At 40.5% G+C, this 19,766-nt stretch overlaps 2 protein-coding genes across 4 annotated transcripts in view; one reads left to right on the forward strand and one right to left on the reverse strand.

Annotated features, from left to right (window-relative positions):
* Positions 1-19,766, reverse strand: part of LOC149140176 (DNA/RNA polymerases superfamily protein) — a 341,649-nt gene that overhangs the window by 162,043 nt on the left and 159,840 nt on the right. The gene's annotated exons all lie outside the window — the stretch shown is intronic.
* On the forward strand, positions 4,936-18,268 carry LOC149140177 (uncharacterized). The gene is made up of 5 exons (XM_089448400.1): positions 4,936-4,995; positions 8,711-8,779; positions 8,878-8,971; positions 17,470-17,611; positions 17,727-18,268. Exons 1-5 carry the CDS (start codon positions 4,936-4,938, stop codon positions 18,157-18,159), a joined length of 798 nt encoding a protein of 265 aa, XP_089304526.1. The 3' UTR covers positions 18,160-18,268.

Below are 19,766 nucleotides of genomic sequence, written 5' to 3' on the forward strand. Positions count from 1 at the left end.
TAAACACTCCTTATGTCTTCTATTTAAAGAACTCTAGTATCTTTTGGCACAGGAGTATACAAGCAAAAATCATTCATAAATAGTCCAGGAAATTCTTAATACAAAGATACTATCAAAAGATGAATAAGATAGCTGCTAATATTAGATTAGAAAAATTTATTAAGCTTGCAACCAACATAACCCAATGTTCTCATTTAGTCGAGGATATAATGCAGAACAACGGAAAAATTGGATTTACGTCCAATCCCTTGCATAACATTTTATAAATGCTAATTTTAGGCAACAATGGTTTGTTCTATGCTTTAGAGCAATTTTACTTCAATTTCTTTATTAACCCAGTATCAGTATTCAGATTAGCAATCACATCAACATGATAGTAAAATGCAGATAGAACACAAACATAAACAGTAGAAGACAAGCCAAGACAAGAGGACACAAGATGTGGCACCAGCCAGGGGCAAACCCCAATGTGGGGAAACCCTTGATCAAATCTTCTTTTAGTCTTCAATAGTTCAGCAGAGAGAGATGGTACACTTTAAAAATCTGATAATTTATAACAGCAGCAAAAGAGCCCTAAACAGAAAGGTCAACACTGGTCAACAGGGAAGATTTAACCCTCAGCAAATCGGTCAACTTCAATGTCCAAACAGCAAGACAAAACAGCCCTCAAAACAGTCAAATTCAGCCCAGTCAAAGTCTGGTCAAATAGCCCACCTGCGGTCAGCCCTAGTTGCAGTCAACGATTGTCAACACTTGGTCAAATTGTCCAGAAATTCGGTCTCCTAAAATTTCGGCCTCCTAAAATTTCGCTCTCCTGAAATTTCGGACGTGTGCAGAGAGACCCCCAGAAATCCGTACCCAATCAATGAGGAGGGAGAGAGAGAAGTGTGAAGATGAGTGTGTCCAAATGAGGCTAAGTCACCTTCTATTTGTATGCAACGTTGAGGATGAATAGACGTGACTATTGGGCTTTTGGAATCTGAGCCTACATAAGTTTGCTAGCCGACCTTGACAATTTGACCATAATCAAAATAAATTCATAACTTCATTTGTACATGTCAGAATCGGATGATTTTTAGATCAATCCTACACCTCTCAAAGAGAGGAATCCAAGAAAAATATCAATTGTCATAAATAAAATGACCCATGTGGAGTTTGGCCCTAGTTGTCAATTTTAACAATAAACAATCGTGTAATCTCATGCAATTGTAAACCTGGCTTCCATTTTAAAATATAACTTGATGCAGGAGCATAAGGCTTGAAGACAAATTCGAAGAATTATTCCAAAAATACAAAAAAATCCTACAGGCAAAGGTGTGGGATCTTTTAGCCATCAATTTCCATGTTTTTCTAGTTAAGCATAGAACTAAAATATAGGATTTGATCATGATATAATAAATTTTAGTTAGTTAGCTATAGTGGAGATTCTCGAGGAGAATGCCTCGCAGGACAGATAGGGTTAAATTTTAGCCTTTGAATTAGGATATGGTTGTTAGGATGAATAGTACTTATGTCATTTTCACACTATTCTAAGGGGATTTTGACTGTTAAAGAAATTTGGCTTTCCAAGAGCAAATCTAGTGAATTGGAGAAAATTAGTCTCTGTGCATGTGAATGAGAAATTCCTGTCAAATCCCGAAAGATAATCTCCTTCGAAATCTCTTTGTTGTCGTGAAATTCGAAGTTTAATTGTTGTTTTGCGAGATTGAATGAAATCGTGTTGACTGTGTTAAATTTGTGTTTTTCCTTTTAACTGAGTTTCTCGTGAATTTTGAGTGTGCTGAGCGAACGGTCGAGATCAGTGGAGGAAGACCAAGGATGTTGTGGCGTGAAGATTGAACTTGGATCATTAGATCTTGGTCGAGACAGATCAACGATGTTCGAGCGCAGAAGTTAATAGACAGTTAACGAGCCAAAACAGGTTGGAGAAACCCACAAGCGGATTTCTGGCAGAAGAAAGGCCGTAAGCGGTATTTTTCCGATTGGCTCCAATTCCATACACGTCATGACACGTAGCAGAGAGGAGAGAGAGAGAAACCGCTTATCGGGCGGGTTTAAAGTGCGCAAGTGTCCCGGCCGATATTCGTTTGAACCGTTAGATCTGGTGGAGCAAGATCGATGGTTGACAGACGAGGAGCAGGTTCGAGGTCGGGGAGAGTTGTGACCGTTGGATCTTGAATAGATCAATGGTGAAGAAGTGTCGACGAGTTTTAGAAGGCGGATTTCAAGTTTTATTAAGCTATGGTTTATATTACCGTCGGGTCCGGACTAGTGGAGGTTTAGCGGAACTCTGCGGTTCTTAGAGGAGTCTGCTAACTTAGTGGAAGCTCTAAAGTTGTCAGTGGATGACAGAGAGCCCATTGAACTAGCAATTACACCCGCAAACAAAAGTAGAAGATATAATCTCGCAGTTTGGGAGATTAACACTCCTGCCTGCACCCAGATCGCCATCATTAGTGGTATCAGAGCAACCTGTTGACACTAAATTGAATCTTAGAAGCAAGAGAAGGAAGTCCAATATGGCTTTCAGAGTTGGAAGAGGACGAGGACGTGGTAGAAGAGGATGACCAATTGCAAATGCTGAGGTGATGGAAGCTATGCAACAGATGCAGGCTAGATTAGAAGCATTAACAGCAGGGAGAAATATAGATGATGGAGATGTTAGTGAGCCTGAGGTTGAAACTGAAGAAGAGGAGGAAACTATAGTAGTTACTCCTGAGATGAGATTCTTCCAATCAGTGTTGAGATCCACAGCTAGGCCAAAAACTGAGGTTTCAATATATGCAGGAGGATTGAATCCAGAAGAATTGATAGACTGGATTAATGGCATGGAGAAATTCTTTGATTATGAAGAAACAGAAGATGAGAAGAAAGTAAAGTTTGTTGTCACCAAGCTAAAAGGACATGCAACACTTTGGTGGGATGGAGTGCAGGCAGAAAGAAAGAGTCTTGGCAAGCAACCAATCAGGAATTGGAATAGGATGGTAGCAAAGCTAAGAGGTAAGTTTCTACCAAGTAATTATCAGCAAACCTTGTACAAACAGATGCAGAATCTTAGATAGAGGTCTATGACAGTGAGAGAATATACAGAGGAATTCTATAAGATAAGTATAAGAGCTGGACAAACTCAGGATACAGATGAGAAGAAGGCTAGATATGTGAATGGTCTTAGGATGGACATCCAAGATGAGATAAGTATACTGTCTCCTAAAAAAGTAGAAGAAGCTTATCAGGTGGTACTGAACGCTGAAGGAAAAATCATGAGGAAACAATCTGCCAGAGGAAGAGGTACTTTCCAAGGAAAAGGAAGTCAAGGTGGTAGAGGAAGATCTACAGTGCCTAGAGATGGAGCTAGCAGCAGCTCAACCCAGCATGAAACCACAGAAGGTGATGCAGGTAGCAGAGAGAGTTTTTCCAGAGGAAGAGGAGGCAGAGGCAGAGGAAGAGAAGTAAGATGTTACAGATGTAACAAACTGGGACACAGAGCTTTTGAGTGCCCAGAGAATGCAGGAACAAGTCAGAGGAATGCAATTGTTGCTCAAGTTGAGGAAGAAGTAGCAGTAGTGACAAAAGAAGAAAATGTACCAGAGAGAGGAGAATCTTTGGTAGTCAATAAAGTTTTGCTCAAGCCAACAAAGGAGATAGTTGAACCATCACAAAGAAAGACTTTGTTTAGAACAATGTGTAAGGTTCGAGGGAAATGTTGTCAGATGATCATTGATAGTGGCAACACTGATAATTTGGTCTCTACAGAAGTGGTGGAGAAATTGAAGTTGAAGACAATGAGACATCCAACACCTTACAAGGTGTCATGGTTACAAAAGGGACATCAGTTGTTAGTGAATGAACAGTATGAAGTGGAGTTGCAGTTGGGCAAATATAAGGATAAAATTGTATGTGGTGTGATGCCTATGGATGTGTGTCACATATTGCTTGGGAGACCTTGGTAATATGACAGAGTAGCTATGCATGATGGAAAAAGAAATACCTACAAGTTTGGTAAAGATGGTGTTAATCATACATTGCTGCCTATGGAAGAAGAGGATGCATCAAGAAAGAAGATTGATCCAAAAACTCTATTACTAGGAGGAAAGGAATACTTACAGCAGATTGAAGAAAATGAGGTAAATTTTGTTGTAATTTGCAAGCCCAAAGTGATAATGACTTCTACTAAAGTTTCTGATACCCATTGAAATTCAAGAAATGTTGGAAAACTATTGTGATATCATTGTTGATGATTTGCCTAATGAGTTACCACCCATTAGAAGAATTAGCCATCATATAGATTTGATTCCTCAAGCAAATCTACCAAACAAAGCAGCTTACAGAATGACTCCCACAGAAAATGAGGAGGTTAGAAAGCAGGTTCAGGAACTGCTTGACAAAGCACTGATCAGAGAAAGTTTGAGTCCATGTGCAGTACCAATAGTGTTGAGTCCAAAGAAGGATGGAGGCTGGAGAATGTGTACTGATTCAAGAGCCATCAATAAAATCACAATCAGGTACAGATTTCCTTTACCCAGAATTGAAGATTTAATGGATTGTTTGAGTGGAGCAAAGTATTTTACAAAACTAGATCTTAAGAGTGGGTATCATCAGATAAGGATAAGAGAAGGGGATGAGTGGAAAACTGCTTTTAAGACAAATGAAGGATTGTATGAATGGAGAGTAATGCCTTTTGGGTTGTCAAATGCACCAAGTACGTTTATGAGACTCATGAATGAAGTTCTTAAAGAGTTTATTGGTAAATTTGTAATAGTATATCTGGACGATATATTAGTTTACAGCAGGTCTAAGGAGGAACACATGAGACATCTGAATTATGTCTTGCAAACGTTACAGCAAGAGAAATTATTGCTGAATTTGAAGAAATGTTCATTCATGACAGAGGAATTAGTGTATTTGGGTTTTGTTATTTCCGTTGAAGGATTGAGGATGGATCCAGAGAAGATCAAGGCAATCATGCAGTGGCCTTCACCTAACAGTATCTTTGAGGTAAGAAGTTTTCATGGTCTTGCTAGTTTTTATAGGAAATTCATAAAGAATTTTAGTAAGATCAATGCTCCTATTGTTGAGACTATAAAGAAGGATAAACAACCATTTAGATGGACTGCTGAAGCAGAAAAGAATTTTCAGCTGTTGAAGAAGAAGATCACTGAAAAACCTATTTTGGTTCTACCTGATTTTAGTAAACCTTTCCAAGTGAAATGTGATGCCAGTGGAGAAGCTATTGGAGGTGTTTTAAGTCAGGAAGACAGACCTATAGCTTATTTTAGTGAAAAGCTGAATGATTCAAAGAAGAAGTATTCTTCTTATGATAAAGAGTTTTATGCAGTTGTGCAGTCATTGAAGAAGTGGAGACATTATCTAATGTCAAAAGAGTTCATACTTTATTCAGATAACCATGCATTGCAGTATATTATGCAGCAGCCAAAGCTTAACCAAAAACATGCCAAATGGGTAGAGTATCTTCAGGGCTTCCATTTTGTCTTGAAGCATATAAATGGCCAATCAAACAAAGTTGCAGATGCTTTAAGTAGGAGAAATACATTATTTCAAGAGAGTCAAATTCAAGTGTTGGGTTTTGATTTTCTTAAAGAATTGTATGAGACAGATTTAAATTTTAAAGAGGCATTTGAAGATTGTAAGAATCCTGTTTTGATGGATAGGAATAAATGGTTGGATTATTTCTTACAAGATGGATTGTTGTTTAAGAGAAATCAGTTGTGCATACCAAATTGTTCTATGAGGGAGAACTTAATCAAAGAGAAACATAGTGGTGGACTTGCAGGACATTTTGGTATAGATAAGACTTATGAACAGATGAACAGATTTTATTTCTGGCCGAAAATGAGATTTGAAGTGGAAAAATATGTGAAAACTTGCAAAGTCTGTCAATATGCAAAGGGAAGAAGCCAAAACACAGGTTTGTATGTTCCATTACCAATTTCGGATAGGCCTTGGGATATGGTAAGTATGGATTTTGTTTTGGGCTTACCAAAGACTCAAAGAGAAAATTATTCAATTTTTGTTGTAGTGGACAGATTTTGAAAAATGGCACATTTTATTCCATGTTATAAAACTAGTGATGCTACTCACATTGCTAATTTGTTTTTCAAGGAGATTGTAAGAATGCATGGGTTGCCTAAGAGTATTGTCTCAGACAAGGATTCCAAATTTGTTGGACATTTCTAGAGGACACTATGGAAAAAGCTGGGAACTAAACTTAGTTTCAGTTCTGCCTATCATCCACAGACTGATGGACAGACTGAAGTTGTGAATAGGAGTTTGGGTAATCTTTTAAGGAGTCTTACTGCAGAAAATCCAAAGCAGTGGCACTAAGTATTGGCACAGGTTGAATATGCATATAATGACTCACCTAACAGGAGTACAGGGCAGAGTCCATTCCATATAGTTTATGGAATGCATCCAAGAGGAGTATCTGAGTTAAGAAACTTGGGAAAAGACGAGATGAGAAGTGTCGAGGGAGAAGATTTTGCTTCAGAAATACAAGCAATACATGAACAGGTGAAACAACAACTACAAGATAGAAACATCAAGTACAAAAACAAAGTAGACATGAGAAGAAGAGAAGTGAAATTTGAAGTTGGGGATTTGGTTTTAGCACACCTAGGGAAGGAAAGATTTCCAAAGAGGGAGTATAACAAATTGAAGTTCAAGAAAATTGGACCATGCAAAGTATTAAGGAAATTTTCTGCAAATGCATATGAAATTGAATTACCCCGTGATGTTGGAATATCTCCAATTTTCAATGTTGCTGATTTGTACAAGTATGAAGGTGAAATTGCAAATGATACAGAAGAAGACCAAGAGACACAGGAAATTGACTGGGTAAAACAGTTACCTACAGCAAAGGAATTACAGCTAGAAAGGATTTTAGACAAGAAAGTGTTCAAGAAAACCAGAGGACAGGAGTACTTTCAGTATTTGGTCAAATGGAAGGATCAGCCAATTGTTGAAGCTACTTGAGTAACAAAAAACATGCTACAGAAATTGGGCAATTATGTAAAAGAGCTCATGGACAGGAGCCCATGAAGAATTTTGTCCTCAGAAGTCTGATGCAGGAGCATAAGGCTTAAAGAGAAATTCGAAGAATTATTCCAAAAATACAAAAAAAAATATTACAGGCAAAGGAGTGGGATCTTTTAGCCATCAATTTCCATGTTTTTCTAGTTAAGCATAGAGCTAGAATATAGGATTTGATCATGATGTAATAAATTTTAGTTAGTTAGCTGTAGTGGAGATTCTCGAGGAGAATGCCTCGCAGAACAGATAGGGTTAATAAATTTTAGCCTTTGAATTAGGATCTGGTTGTTAGGATGAACCAATACTTATGTAATTTTCAGTTTTCACACTATTGTAAGGGGATTTTGACTGTTAAAAAAATTTGGCTTTCCAAGGGCAAATCCAGTGAATTGGGGAAAATTAGTCTCTGTGCATGTGAATGAGAAATTCCTGTCAAATCCCGAAGGATAATCTCCTTCGAAATCTCTTTGTTGTTGTGAAATTCGAAGTTTAATTGTTGTTCTGTGAGACTGAATGAAATTGTGTTGACTGTGTTAAATTCGTGTTTTTCTTTTTAACTGAGTTTCTCGTGAATTCTGAGTGTGTTGAGCGGACGGTCGAGATCAGTGGAGGAAGACCAAGGATGCAATGGCGTGAAGATTGAACTTGGACCGTTAGATCTTGGTCGAGACAGATCAACGGTGTTTGGGCGCAAAAGTTAACAGACAGTTAACGAGCCGAAGCGGGTTGGAGAAACCCACAAGTGGATTTCAGGCGGAAGAAAGGCCATAAGCGGTATTTTCCCGATTGGCTCCGATTCCATACACATCGTGACACATAGCAGAGAGGACAGAGGGAGAAACCGCTTATCGGGTGGGTTTAAAGTGCGTAAGTGTCCCAGCTGATATTCATTTGAACCGTTAGATCTGGTGGAGTAAGATCGACAATTGACAGACGAGGAGTAGGTTTGAGGTCGGGGAGAGTTGTGACTGTTGGATCTTGAATAGATCAACGGTGAAGAAATGTCGCCGGGTCTTAGAAGGCACATTTCAAGTTTTATTAAGTTATGGTTTATATTACCATTAAGTCCGGACTAGTGGAGGTTTAGCGGAACTCTGCAGTTCTTAAAGGAATCTGCTAACTTAGTGGAAGCTCTAAAGTTGTCAGTGGATGACAGAGAACCCATTGAACTAGCAATTACACTGCAAACAAAAGTAAAAGATATAATCTTGTAGTTTGGGAGATTAACACTCCTGCTTGCACCCAGACTGCCATCATAACTCATCTTTACAAAAGAAGTTTAACAATAGTGAATTATTTTGCAATATTCTCTAATGTAAAACAAGATCATTTTGAAGGCTAAGCAAACAGATAGAGATATAAATGTATGATGTGAAAATAGGATAACAAATAAATTTAAGATTGAAACTCTTAATATCTATGAAACCGGATTCGTCCCCTAGGCCCTATTGTGTTCTAAATCCGGCAAATCGAACACGATTCGGGCAGATTCAAATCCGGAAATCGGGATTCGTCGTGTCCGATCAAAACATGATCAAATCTGGATCGTGTCCCGATTAGACACGACGAATCCCGATTTTTGGATTTGAATCCAAAAAAAGGGATGTCCAGCGGCATTATAAAGGCTTTTTAGGCCTTTCTATTTTCACATTCACTTGTATAGTTTGTTGTGGGTGTTTCGGAGCAAAGAGAAAAGGGTGTGGAAGCATTTTCAAATCAATTCAAGCAACAGGTAAGTGCATTTTCTCTCTTTTTTTTGTATTTTTATTACAGCAGTTTCCATGTGAATTTCTTTTACAAATTTGTGCATTTTTTGTTTATTTTTTACAGCATTCGTGGTTCAATCAAGGGCAGCTAGGAAGGGACAAAGGAAGGGGAAGAATGTCCCCATTGGAGATGCCTCTCCACTCCCAATTTCATCAAGGTCTGCAAGTGTTCCCTCTATTGCAAGTGGGGCTGCAATAGCAACTTCAAATGTTGAAGGAAGACTTCCTCCTCAAGGTAACAAATATCCCTTGTCGAAATATGTCACAAGAGAGCAAGGGCCACCCAGCAAGGTGAAGGGAGGAGGCAATGTGAGTTGGAAATGCAGCTATTGCCACAATACTTTCACGAGCACATATTTCCGGGTGAAAGGTCATTTGTTGCCTTTACCAGGTTGTGGAATTGAAGCTTGTACAAATGTGCTTTTACTAAAGAGGAAAGAAATTCTAAGATAGTCTAATGTTGGTATGGCGAATGTGGCTACAAAATCAAAAAAAAACCAAGAATAATGACCCCCTTCTATTCTTGAGGAAAAGAAGCAACAAATTACCATTTGAGAGTTCTGGTGGGGGACAAGTAGCAAAAAGAAAGGCAAATTCACTTGGTCCAATGGACAAGATTTTTCAGAAGAAGAACCGGGAAGAGCTTGATCTCACCATTGCCTTTTTTTCTATCAAAACCTCATATCCTTTAATGTTGCATGTTCACCTCTATTTATTGATATGTATAGAGCTCTAACTCAAGGGGCTCCATCAGGGTATGTGCCTCCTGGGTCAAAAAGCTTAGAACCACATTGTTGACGAAGGCAAAAAAAGAGGTGGAAAAAATGCTTGAGCCTATTAAAGCATCATGGCCAACATATGGGGTTAGCATTGTTTTTTATGGATGGACAGATCCAGCACGGCACCCACTCGTCAACTTCATGGTGTCTTCCTTGAATGGTTCAGTTTTCTTGAAAGCAATGGATGCACTTGGACAATACAAGGATGCACAACATATGGGTGAGTTGTTTATTAAAGTTACTAAAGATGTAGGTGTTGATTCTTGTGTTCAAATCATTAAAGATAATGCACCTATTTGCAAGGTTGTTGGCATGATTGTGGAAGCTAAATATCCACAAGTGTTTTGGACACCTTGCCTTGTCCATTCATTGAACTCAGCATTGAAATCTATTGCTTTTGATGTGCTTTGGATTGGTAACATTATTGAGGATGCACGGCATATCCGTAACTTTGTACAAAATCATACAAATGCCCTCACTATCTACAAGAAGTACGTCAATCTATCATTGTTGAAGATTGTGGATACACGGTTTGCCTCTTCATTCATCACTTGAAGAGGTTGAAGGAGATCAAGACCGCTCTTGGGGCCATGGTTATTTCAGAGTTTTGGTCTTTTTGGAGAAAGACAGATCAAGTAGCTTCTAAAAGAGTGAAGGACACAGTGTTAAATTATGTTTGGTGGGAGAGGGTAGATCTACTTATTCAGATCATGGACCCTATCATTTATTTGCTTCGATTTGCAGATACAGACCAACCCATCCTAGGAGAGGTTTATGAGGGATAGGATTCCACGATTGAGTCTGTGAGGCGCATTATTTTATAGTGTGAGTGCCCTGAGTATGACACATCATCAAAGGCCTTCTTCACCAATGTTGAAATTTCTAAGTCTAACCGTTAGTTATTTCTCCTACTTGTTAATTACAAACAAGTTATTTAAACATATAAACATCAAAATAAACACAATACAGTCTCAACCATCTACAAATCAATAGCTAAAAGAAATAGCAAAGACACAAGTGACACCGTTATTTTTGGACAACTCGTCCCCGGAAAAACCCAACTTGGGAAAACCGGTGCAGCAATTCTGAGGGTTATTTATTATGCAGTATATCCTTGAGTACAACTAGGTGCCAAACTGGCTCACCCGACATGGGAAAAATTATCAGCAGTAATACCTCTCTATTCAGAAGCAAATATTCAGAAAATCTGCCCCACGAAACCCTCTCCAGCACAACTAAAGCAGTGTGTCAGCCCTCCTGTCCTCTACGTCAGCCTCAAAACCCTTTGTGTCAGCCCTCTAAGGCACTGCGCAGCCTTTATGGCCTTTTGCGTCACTCCTGCTGCCCTCTGCGTGGATGACGCAGGCCCTCTAGCCTCTGCGCTGTCTCAACTAGCCTCTGTGTGGCCTGCTCTGGCTTCTGCGTCTACCTCTCTTCCTTTGTGCTGGTCTCTTGGCACTATCTCTGCCTCTCTGTCCAGTACTCACTAGCCCTCGCTGCAAACTAATGATTCGACTTTTCTTAGCAAACCCCGCTCTAGAAAAATCGAATGACTGATCACTCTCGTGTGTTTTCCAACTGACCCTCAAGCCTCCTCTTATACTTTTCCTATTGGTCCTTCAACGGCTGAGATTAGATTTGGCTTGATCCATGTCTTTTAGAACCTTCTAACCCAGTTTTATATTAATACCCATTAATATTTTATTTTTCCTAAGTTTAGACTTAAGAACTACATTAAAAATATTAATTATTTTAATATCTCCTAAACTGGGAAGAATCTGCCCAAACCATTTGTAGTTCTTGGAGATCTCATGTGCTTTAGCATCTCCACCAATTTTCATGGCTAGAGTACATCCGATGCTACCCCAAATCAACACTCCCTCTTAGCGAGGACTATGCTCTAGTAATACTCCACACTAAGCATCACTTTGATTATACGACACCGGTACCTATGCTGATGCTAGGCCTCCCCGCCCAACATCCTCTGCACTGCTGCATCCTGTACTGCTGCCCATGGCCCTGCCACTGCCACTGCTACATCCTGTACTGCTGCCCATGGCCCTGCCACTGCCACTGCTACATCTGTACGATAGCTCCCTCTGCATTTGTGCTACTGCTGATCTTTTCTCCCAACATTGCATTTGCACTGCAACCCCCTCTCATCATGTTGCATCGTGCTACTGCTAACTGCTACTGCACTGCATCTCAGTTACTGAAAAGTAAGTAACTGATCCACCCAACTACTGACATCCCTATCAAGCTAGAAACACTCTCGATGTTGAAGCTCTCTCTGGCGTTATCTCGTGCTCCCTCTACTGCCTCTACGCTACTGCAACAACTCCCTGCCTCTCGCACCACTGCAAACCTCTTTGTGCCATCCTACACTGTTGCAACCTCCTCTGTGCCTCTCGCACTGCTGCAGTCTACTAACTCTGCGTTGCCCGAAACTACTTCACCATAGCACTCTCTGTCGCTTCATCCGCATCCGTTTCTACCGACATCCGTCAATCCTGCTACTCTCTCTTCGGGGCTCCCGTAACAAGGTATAATCCAAGAGTTTGGGTACCTCAAGGATCCTACCCCTCATCGCCTATAGTCTTTTTTACTACAGCTCGATGTCTCCCCACCTTCGCTCTAGAGGTACATGAGCACTCATGGCACAATTGTCATCCTCCTCTACCTCCTTTTCCGCCTTCGCCAGCACTACCTTGGAGTCAGACACCTCTCCCTTATTCTTCTTCCTCGGACACTGGTTCACATAATGACCCAGTTCCCCACAGTTGAAGCACTTAACCTTGGAGAAGTCCTTTTTCTTCCTCTTCTCCTGCTTCCTTGCAGATGCCAGAGTTGCATCCTCTTCCTCTTCCTTCTTGATCCAGACTCCTTTGTTGATACTTCCCGTCTTGCTCAGCCGTCTGATCTCTTCTTGGCGAAGAGTCGCCCACAATTCTTCCCAATCTGGAAGGCTCACCCTGCCCAGAATGCTCTGGACGAATGTCTCCCAATCCTCGGAGACTCCGTTTAGAGCGGTCCTCACCATCAATTCCTGATCCGACGTGGCCCCCTATGGAAGTTGGTCCCAGATCTCCTTCAATCTCCCGAGGAAGTGATCTATCTGCTCCCCCTTCTGCATCTGGTATGACCGCAGCTGATTCTCAAGTAACATCGTCCTCTGCAGGGAAGTATGTTGGTACAATGTCTTTAAGGCGTCCCACAATTCCTTTATCATCTCTTTCTCAGCAATATGTTGGACCACATGATCCTTGACCCCATCAAGGATGATGCATTTCACCCTGGCCATTGCCTTCTCGGACTTCTCATTATCAGCTGGGTCAACTGGGATAGCCACTATTCTCAAGGCGAAGGACTTGATGCGATGTCTATCTAGAATGGACAGGATCTTGGCCTTCCAAACCACAAAGTTGGACGCCCCGTCCAGCCTGTCCTGATCCCTCAGTGCATTCACGGCCATCTCTTTGCTCCTCCTCTCGACTCCTCCAAGCCTCTACTTCCCTCTGGAAGTTCTCTCTTTGACTCCCTCTGAATCGCTACTTCCCTTCTAGAAGTTCTCTACTAGACTCCCTCTGAGTCTTGATTTCCCTCCTGGAAATCCGTCTGCCAACCGTCGAGTCGCCCTTCTTCGATCTCCTACACACCTGCAACATTGATCCAGACTCCTTGGCTAGAAACCCACCTCAGTAGCGACTCCCTCTAGCTTGGTTTTGCCCGTTAGGTACTGTTCTAACTCAGAAGCAACAACACCCCACCAACTTCACTCCTCGCAATCTACCTGTAGCTTCCTAAGCCCCAGCAACCAAAGGACTAAGCCTCTAGGCTCTGTGCAATCCCAACACTGGCTGAAATGCTCCCCTAGCCAATTACGTCAACCCTCCCGATCTCTATGTGGCTCTGCGTGAGCCTTTTCTGCCCTCCTCAGCCTCTGCGCTGGCCTCTCTCTGACCCGAACTAATGATGCAGTCCCTCTGCGTCAACCCTTCTTCTGTCGCTTTCTGCAAGGAACAACTTCTATCACTCACAACAGTTGTCTCTGCTGCAAATGCTCTACTTCAGTTGGTGCCTTCATCTCTCATGTGATCTGCAACCACGCTCTGATACCATGTTGAAATTTCTAAGTCTAACCATTAGAGATTTTATCTGTATTCTTATGGTTTATTTTTCCTACTTGTTAATTACAAACAAGTTATTTAAACATATAAACATCAAAATAAACACAATACAGACTCAACCATATACAGATCAACAACTAAAAGAAATAGCAAACACACAAGTGACACTGTTATTTTGGAACAACTCGTCCCCAGAAAAACCCAACTTGGAAAAACCATTGCAGCAATTATGAGGGTTATTTATTATGAAGTATATCCTTGAGTACAACTGGGTGCCAAACTGGCTCACCCGACAGAGAAAAATAACCAGCAATAATACCTCTCTATTCAGAAGCACATATTCAAAAAATCTGCCCCACGAAACCCTCTCTAGCACAATTGAAGCACTACGTCAGCCCTCCTGGCCTCTGCGTCAGCCTCAAAACCCTTTGTGTCAGCCCTCTGAGGCACTACGCAGCCTCTATGGCCTTCTCCGTCACTCCTGTTGCCCTCTACGTGGATGACGCGGGCCCTCTGGCCTTTGCGCCATCTCAGCTAGCCTCTGCGTGGCCTGCTTTGGCTTTTGCATCTGCCTCTCTTCCTTTCTGTTGGTCTCTTGGCACTATCTCTGCCTCTCTATCCAGTACTCACTGCCCCTTGGTACAAACTAATCACTGATTTGACTTTTCTTAGCAAACCCCGCTCTAGAAAATCAAATGATTGGTCATTCTCGTGTGTTCTCCAACTGACCCTCAAGCCTCCTCTTATACTTTTCCTGTTGGTCCTTCAACGGCCGAGATTACCTTTCTAATCAACGACTAAGATTAGATTTGACTTGATCCATGTCTCTTAGAACCTTCTAACCCAGTTTTATATTAATACCCATTAATATTTTATTTTTCCTATGTTTAGACTTAGGAACTACATTAAAAATATTAATTATTTTAATATCTCCTAAACTGGGAAGAATCTGCCCAAACCGTTTCTAGGTCTTGGAGATCTCATGTGCTTTAGCCTCTCCACCAATTTTCATGGCTAGAGCACATCTGATGCTATCCCAAATCAACACGGCATATCCCAGTGCTGTGAAAAGCGCGATTAAATCGCGATTTAATGAAAAAAACGCGATTTTTTCACCTTACCGATTTAATCGCGATTTTTATATGAAAAAATCGCTTACTTTTTTTGCCGATTTTTATTGAAAAAATCGCGCATTTTTCAAAAAATCGTGCTTTTTTCGAAAAAAAAATCGTGATTTTTAACGAAAAAAACGCGGGGGCTCGGGACAACACGATTTAAGAAAAAAAAAATGGTTTTTCATTTGGTCATTTGGCCAGTCGCGCACGTGGAGGGAGGAGGAGCTCTTGGAGACCATTGAAGAGGGTTTTCAGCCAAATCTAAGTGCTTAGAGGAGAAAATCAAGAGCAGACCACCGATTTCTCCATAGAAACGGTATGAGGATTAATTTTTTTTTGTTTTCATTGTTTAAAAACATTGTTTTTGTATGTTTTTCATTGTTTTTGGTTGGGAAACTTGGTATGGGCACCATTTTTCTTTTGTTTAAAAAAAAAAATTGTATTTCTTCATTGATTTGGGATGGGTAACTTGGTATGACTATGGGAACCATTTTTTTTTTGTTTTCATTTTTTTTAAACATTTTTTATGTTTTTTTCATTGTTTTTGGCATTTGGCATTTGCCATTTGGTTGGGTAACTTGGGTTTGGATTCTGGAATGGTTGGGTAATTTGTGTTTGAAACTTTGAACTTTGGAATGGTTGTTTTAGGTTGGGTTATGGGTAACTTGGATTTTCATTGTACAATCATCAATGTAAAAATTAAAAATTAAAATACTAAATTGTAATTTGTAAATTTGTAACTTGTAATTTTGTAAATGCTAAATTGTAATCCTAATCCTTATTTTCCCATAGGTTCACAACTGCACCAAAACACCATTCAAGACTTCAAGTTTGCAAATTCAAAGTTCAAAAACAAACATGCCAAGGAAATTGGATCCTTTCTAGGAATATGGTGAACCTAAAGCTCCAAATGATAGACAAAACTTGAATTGCAAATTGTGTGGAAAGGGATATACGGGGGGGTGTACAGGTTGAAGTTTCACCTTGCACAAATCCCTGGACATGATGTGGGGCCCTGTATAAATACAAATCCTGAAATTAACCAAAGAGCCATGAGAGCATTGGAAGAATTAGAGCACACTAGAGAGGCCAAAGAAGAACTCAAAAGGCAACTAAAAAGGTCAGCTGAAGGAAGTGGGCCAAGTGGCACTGGTTCTACTGCAACATCAGTCAATCTGGTAGCTACATCATCATTTTTTGTTCCTCGAACCACACCTGGTTCACAACCATCTATCGGTTCAATGCTAAAAAGAACTGATAAAGAACAAGCTGACAGGTTGATGGCAAAATTTCTCCTCTGGACTAATATTCCTTTTAGCGTTGTAAGGAGTAATCCATTTTTCCAACCTACTGTTGATGCTATTGCCAGTGTTGGCCCGGGGTACAAAATCCCTTCTTATCATGATTTCAGAGGCCGGATTCTTCAAAATGAAAAGCGTGACTGCACCCAAAGATTGGAGGATTTTAGGGCATCATGGGCACAAACAGGATGCACTGTTGTGTCAGATGGTTGGACTGACCAAAAGGGGTGAACCCTTATAAACTTCTTGGTTAGTTGTCCCAAAGGGACTATGTTTATCAAATCTATTGATGCATCTCATCAAATCAAAGATGCAAGAACTTTATGTGATTTGCTGGATGTGTTTATTTTGGAGGTGGGTGAACAACATGTTGTCCAAGTCATAACGGACAATGCTGCAAATTATGTTACTGCTGGCAGAATGCTTATGGACAGGCATCCTACTTTATTTTGGACACCTTGTGCTGCCCATTGTATTGATTTGATATTAGAGGACATAGGGAAAATTCCCTTTGTCAAAGATATTGTTGACTCATCAAAAAGCATCACAAAATTTATATATAATCATACATCTGTGCTTAGCTTGATGAGAAAATTCACCAACAACAAAGAGTTGGTGCGCCCCGCCATTACACGGTTTGCCACGAGTTTCATATCTCTTCAATCCCTCTTGAATTCTATGTGGGATGTGAAGAGAATGTTTCTTTCAGAGGAGTGGCGTGCTTTGTCAATGAGCCGCAAACCAGAAGGAGAGGCCGTATGCAGACTAGTTTCATACCAGAAAGACTTCTAGGCGGGAGTACAGGAGGTGTGCGCCGTTACTGAACCTTTGGTAAAGGTTCTTCGGTTGGTTGATGGTGAGAATCTCGCAATGGGCTATTTGTATGAAGCCATGGATAGGGCCAAAGAAGCCATTCGGGCCTACTATGATGATAAGGGAGATGATGGGTTTCAGAAACAACTCCTTCTATGGGGAGTGATTGATGAGCGATGGAACAACACACTCCATCGTCCCATTCATGCTGCTGGGCTTTTCCTAAACCCTGCATTTTCTTATGCATGTGGGTTTGATTTTGATGCTAAGATCATGGATGGATTCTTATCCTATGTCCAGAAGATGGTGCGATCTCCAGAACAACGTATAGAGATCTCTAAACAAATTGAGACATATAAGATGGCAGGTGGCACATTTGGCTTTGAGATGGCTATCACTGATAGGACGATTAAAATGCCAAGTATTTTTTAGTTTGTAACTTTGTTTCAAATTTCATTGTCTCTTCAAATTCCATTTTTTTCTTATGTTTATTTAAAATTTTATCTTTAATTTTGTTGTAGATGCATGGTGGAAAATGTATGGTGGCAGGGTACCCCTTTTGCAAAAGCTTGCCATTCGCATCCTCAGCCAAACATGCAGCTCCTCAGGATGTGAGCACAACTGGAGTGTATTTGAAAAAATACACAACAAGAAGCGCAACAGGTTAACACTTAAACATTTAAAATATTGCAAATTTCCAAATAAATTTTTGAATTCATTATACAATATTTTTTTTATAATATTAATTATTAATTATTATTTCATGATCTTTGTACAGGTTGGAGTCCCAGCGACTTAATGACATGGTCTACGTCTACTACAATCTTCGATTGTGGGTGAGGCAACTTGAGAGGACACCTGATGTGGATGCCATCTCATTGGATGGGATTGACACCACTGCTGCATGGAGGGTTGAGGCCGAGAGGCCTCTCATGGATTCTACTGATGATTGGTTAGTGCAGGATGTAGTGGAGGGGGAGGAGGAGGAGGAGGAGGAACAGGAGGAGGAGGTGACACCGCCTACCCGGGCTACCACTGCCACCAGTAGAGGACGTGGTCTACCTCCTATAGCTCCTACTTCTAGTTCTTCAGCTTCTAGAGCACATCAGACTCCACTGCCATTTCCACCAGCACGGGCACCAGCATCTACATCTAGAGGGAAAGGGAAAGCTGTGGCATTTTCTCGCAAGAGGGGCAGAGGAAATCAATAGGATTAGACTTTCATTTTATTGTATATGACATTATGACATGATGAGATACATTATCATATTTTTTGTTGATATTTTGAGGCTGAGTTGGGACTCAGGAGTCAGGACTTACTATTCACGACATGATTCAATGTTATGTGTGATTTTAGCGCTAGAAATGATATTAAACATCTTATATATTAGTTTTTTTATCATATTTATGTGTCAATGTATTTATTTTATGTTGTAGATGATTTAGATATTAAAAAAAATGAAAAAAATGAATATTTTTTTACCAAACGATTTTTTCCCGCTTTTTTCCGATTTTTTCCCGATTTTTCCGATTCGTTCCCTGCGCCGATTTAATCTCGCTCGCGTTTTTCACAACATTGGCATATCCGTAACTTTGTACATTCATTGAACTTAGCCTTGTCCATTCATTGAACTTAGCGTTGAAATCTATTGCTTCTGACGTGCTTTGGATTAGTAACATTATTGAGGATGCACGGCATATCCCTAACTTTGTACAAAATCATACAAATGCCCTCACTATCTACAAGGAGTACATCAATCTATCATTGTTGAAGATTGCGGATACATGATTTGCGTCTTCATTCATCATGTTGAAGAGGTTGAAGGAGGTCAAGACCGCTCTTGGGGCCATGGTTATTTCAAAGTTTTGGTCTTTTGGAGAAAGACAAATCAAGTAGCATCTAAAAGAGTGAAGGATACAGTGTTAGATGATGTTTGGTGGGGGAGGGTAAATCTACTTATTCAGATCATGGACCCTATCATTTCTTTGCTTCAATTTCCAGATACAGACCAACCCATCCTAGTAGAGGTTTATGAGAGATGGGATTCCATGATTGAGTCTTTGAGGAGCATTATTTTATAGTGTGAGTGCCCCGAGTATGACACATCATCAGAGGCCTTCTTCACCACTATACAAGATATTCTTGTCAGCAGATGAGACAAGAATTGCACACCTTTACATTGTTTGGCTCACTCGTTGAAACCAAAATACTACAGCCATGAGTGGCTAAATGGTAGACCTTCCCAAAGATTCCCTCCTCACATGGATGGTGAAATCTCACAGGGGAGGAAAGATGCATTAAGGCGGGATTTTAAGGATCGAGCATCCCTTGATGAAGTGGAGGATGCCTTTGCAGAGTTTTCCACTAGCACTGGTCGATTTGTAGGATATGATCTAATTAGAGACAAGGGGGCTAAAAAGCCCTATTCTTGGTGGGCAAATCATGGAGCAATAAGCCCTCCTCTATAGCAGTTAGCCATGAGGCTCCTCTCTCAGGTGACTTCATCCTCTTATTGCGAGAGGAATTAGAGCACATATGGGAATTTGTATAGTGTCAAGAAAAGCAGGCTTGAGCAATCCAGAGAAGAGACAATGGTGTATGTGCACACCAACCTTCGTCTTATTTACAAGCACAGGGATGGGTGGTTGAAGGAAAAGACAAAGATGTGGGAAGTTTTTCCTGATGATATGGGTCTGGACAACAGTGTTGAGTTGGCATTGGCCAACTTGGATCTCAATGATCCAATGCTAGAGCCTGTTAGATTTGATGATGATGATATTATAGAGGGGTCATCATCCACACCATCATATGCAGAGA

Source organism: Pinus tabuliformis, chromosome X (genome assembly GCF_031772625.1).
Source record: "Pinus tabuliformis cultivar Carrire ecotype Pingquan chromosome X, CPIR1, whole genome shotgun sequence".
NCBI classification, from domain to species: Eukaryota; Viridiplantae; Streptophyta; class Pinopsida; order Pinales; family Pinaceae; genus Pinus; species Pinus tabuliformis.

What these genes read in the sequence shown, in the direction of transcription:
- LOC149140177 (XM_089448400.1), top strand. Translation starts at nt 4,936, where the DNA reads ATGGATCCAGAGAAGATCAAGGCAATCATGCAGTGGCCTTCACCTAAC. An exon ending in CACCTAACAGTATCTTTGAG is followed by an intron (nt 4,996 to 8,710) that starts GTAAGAAGTTTT and finishes TCACTTGTATAG; the next exon opens with TTTGTTGTGGGTGTTTCGGA. An exon ending in CCACTCCCAATTTCATCAAG is followed by an intron (nt 8,972 to 17,469) that starts GTCTGCAAGTGT and finishes ATTTTGTTGTAG; the next exon opens with ATGCATGGTGGAAAATGTAT.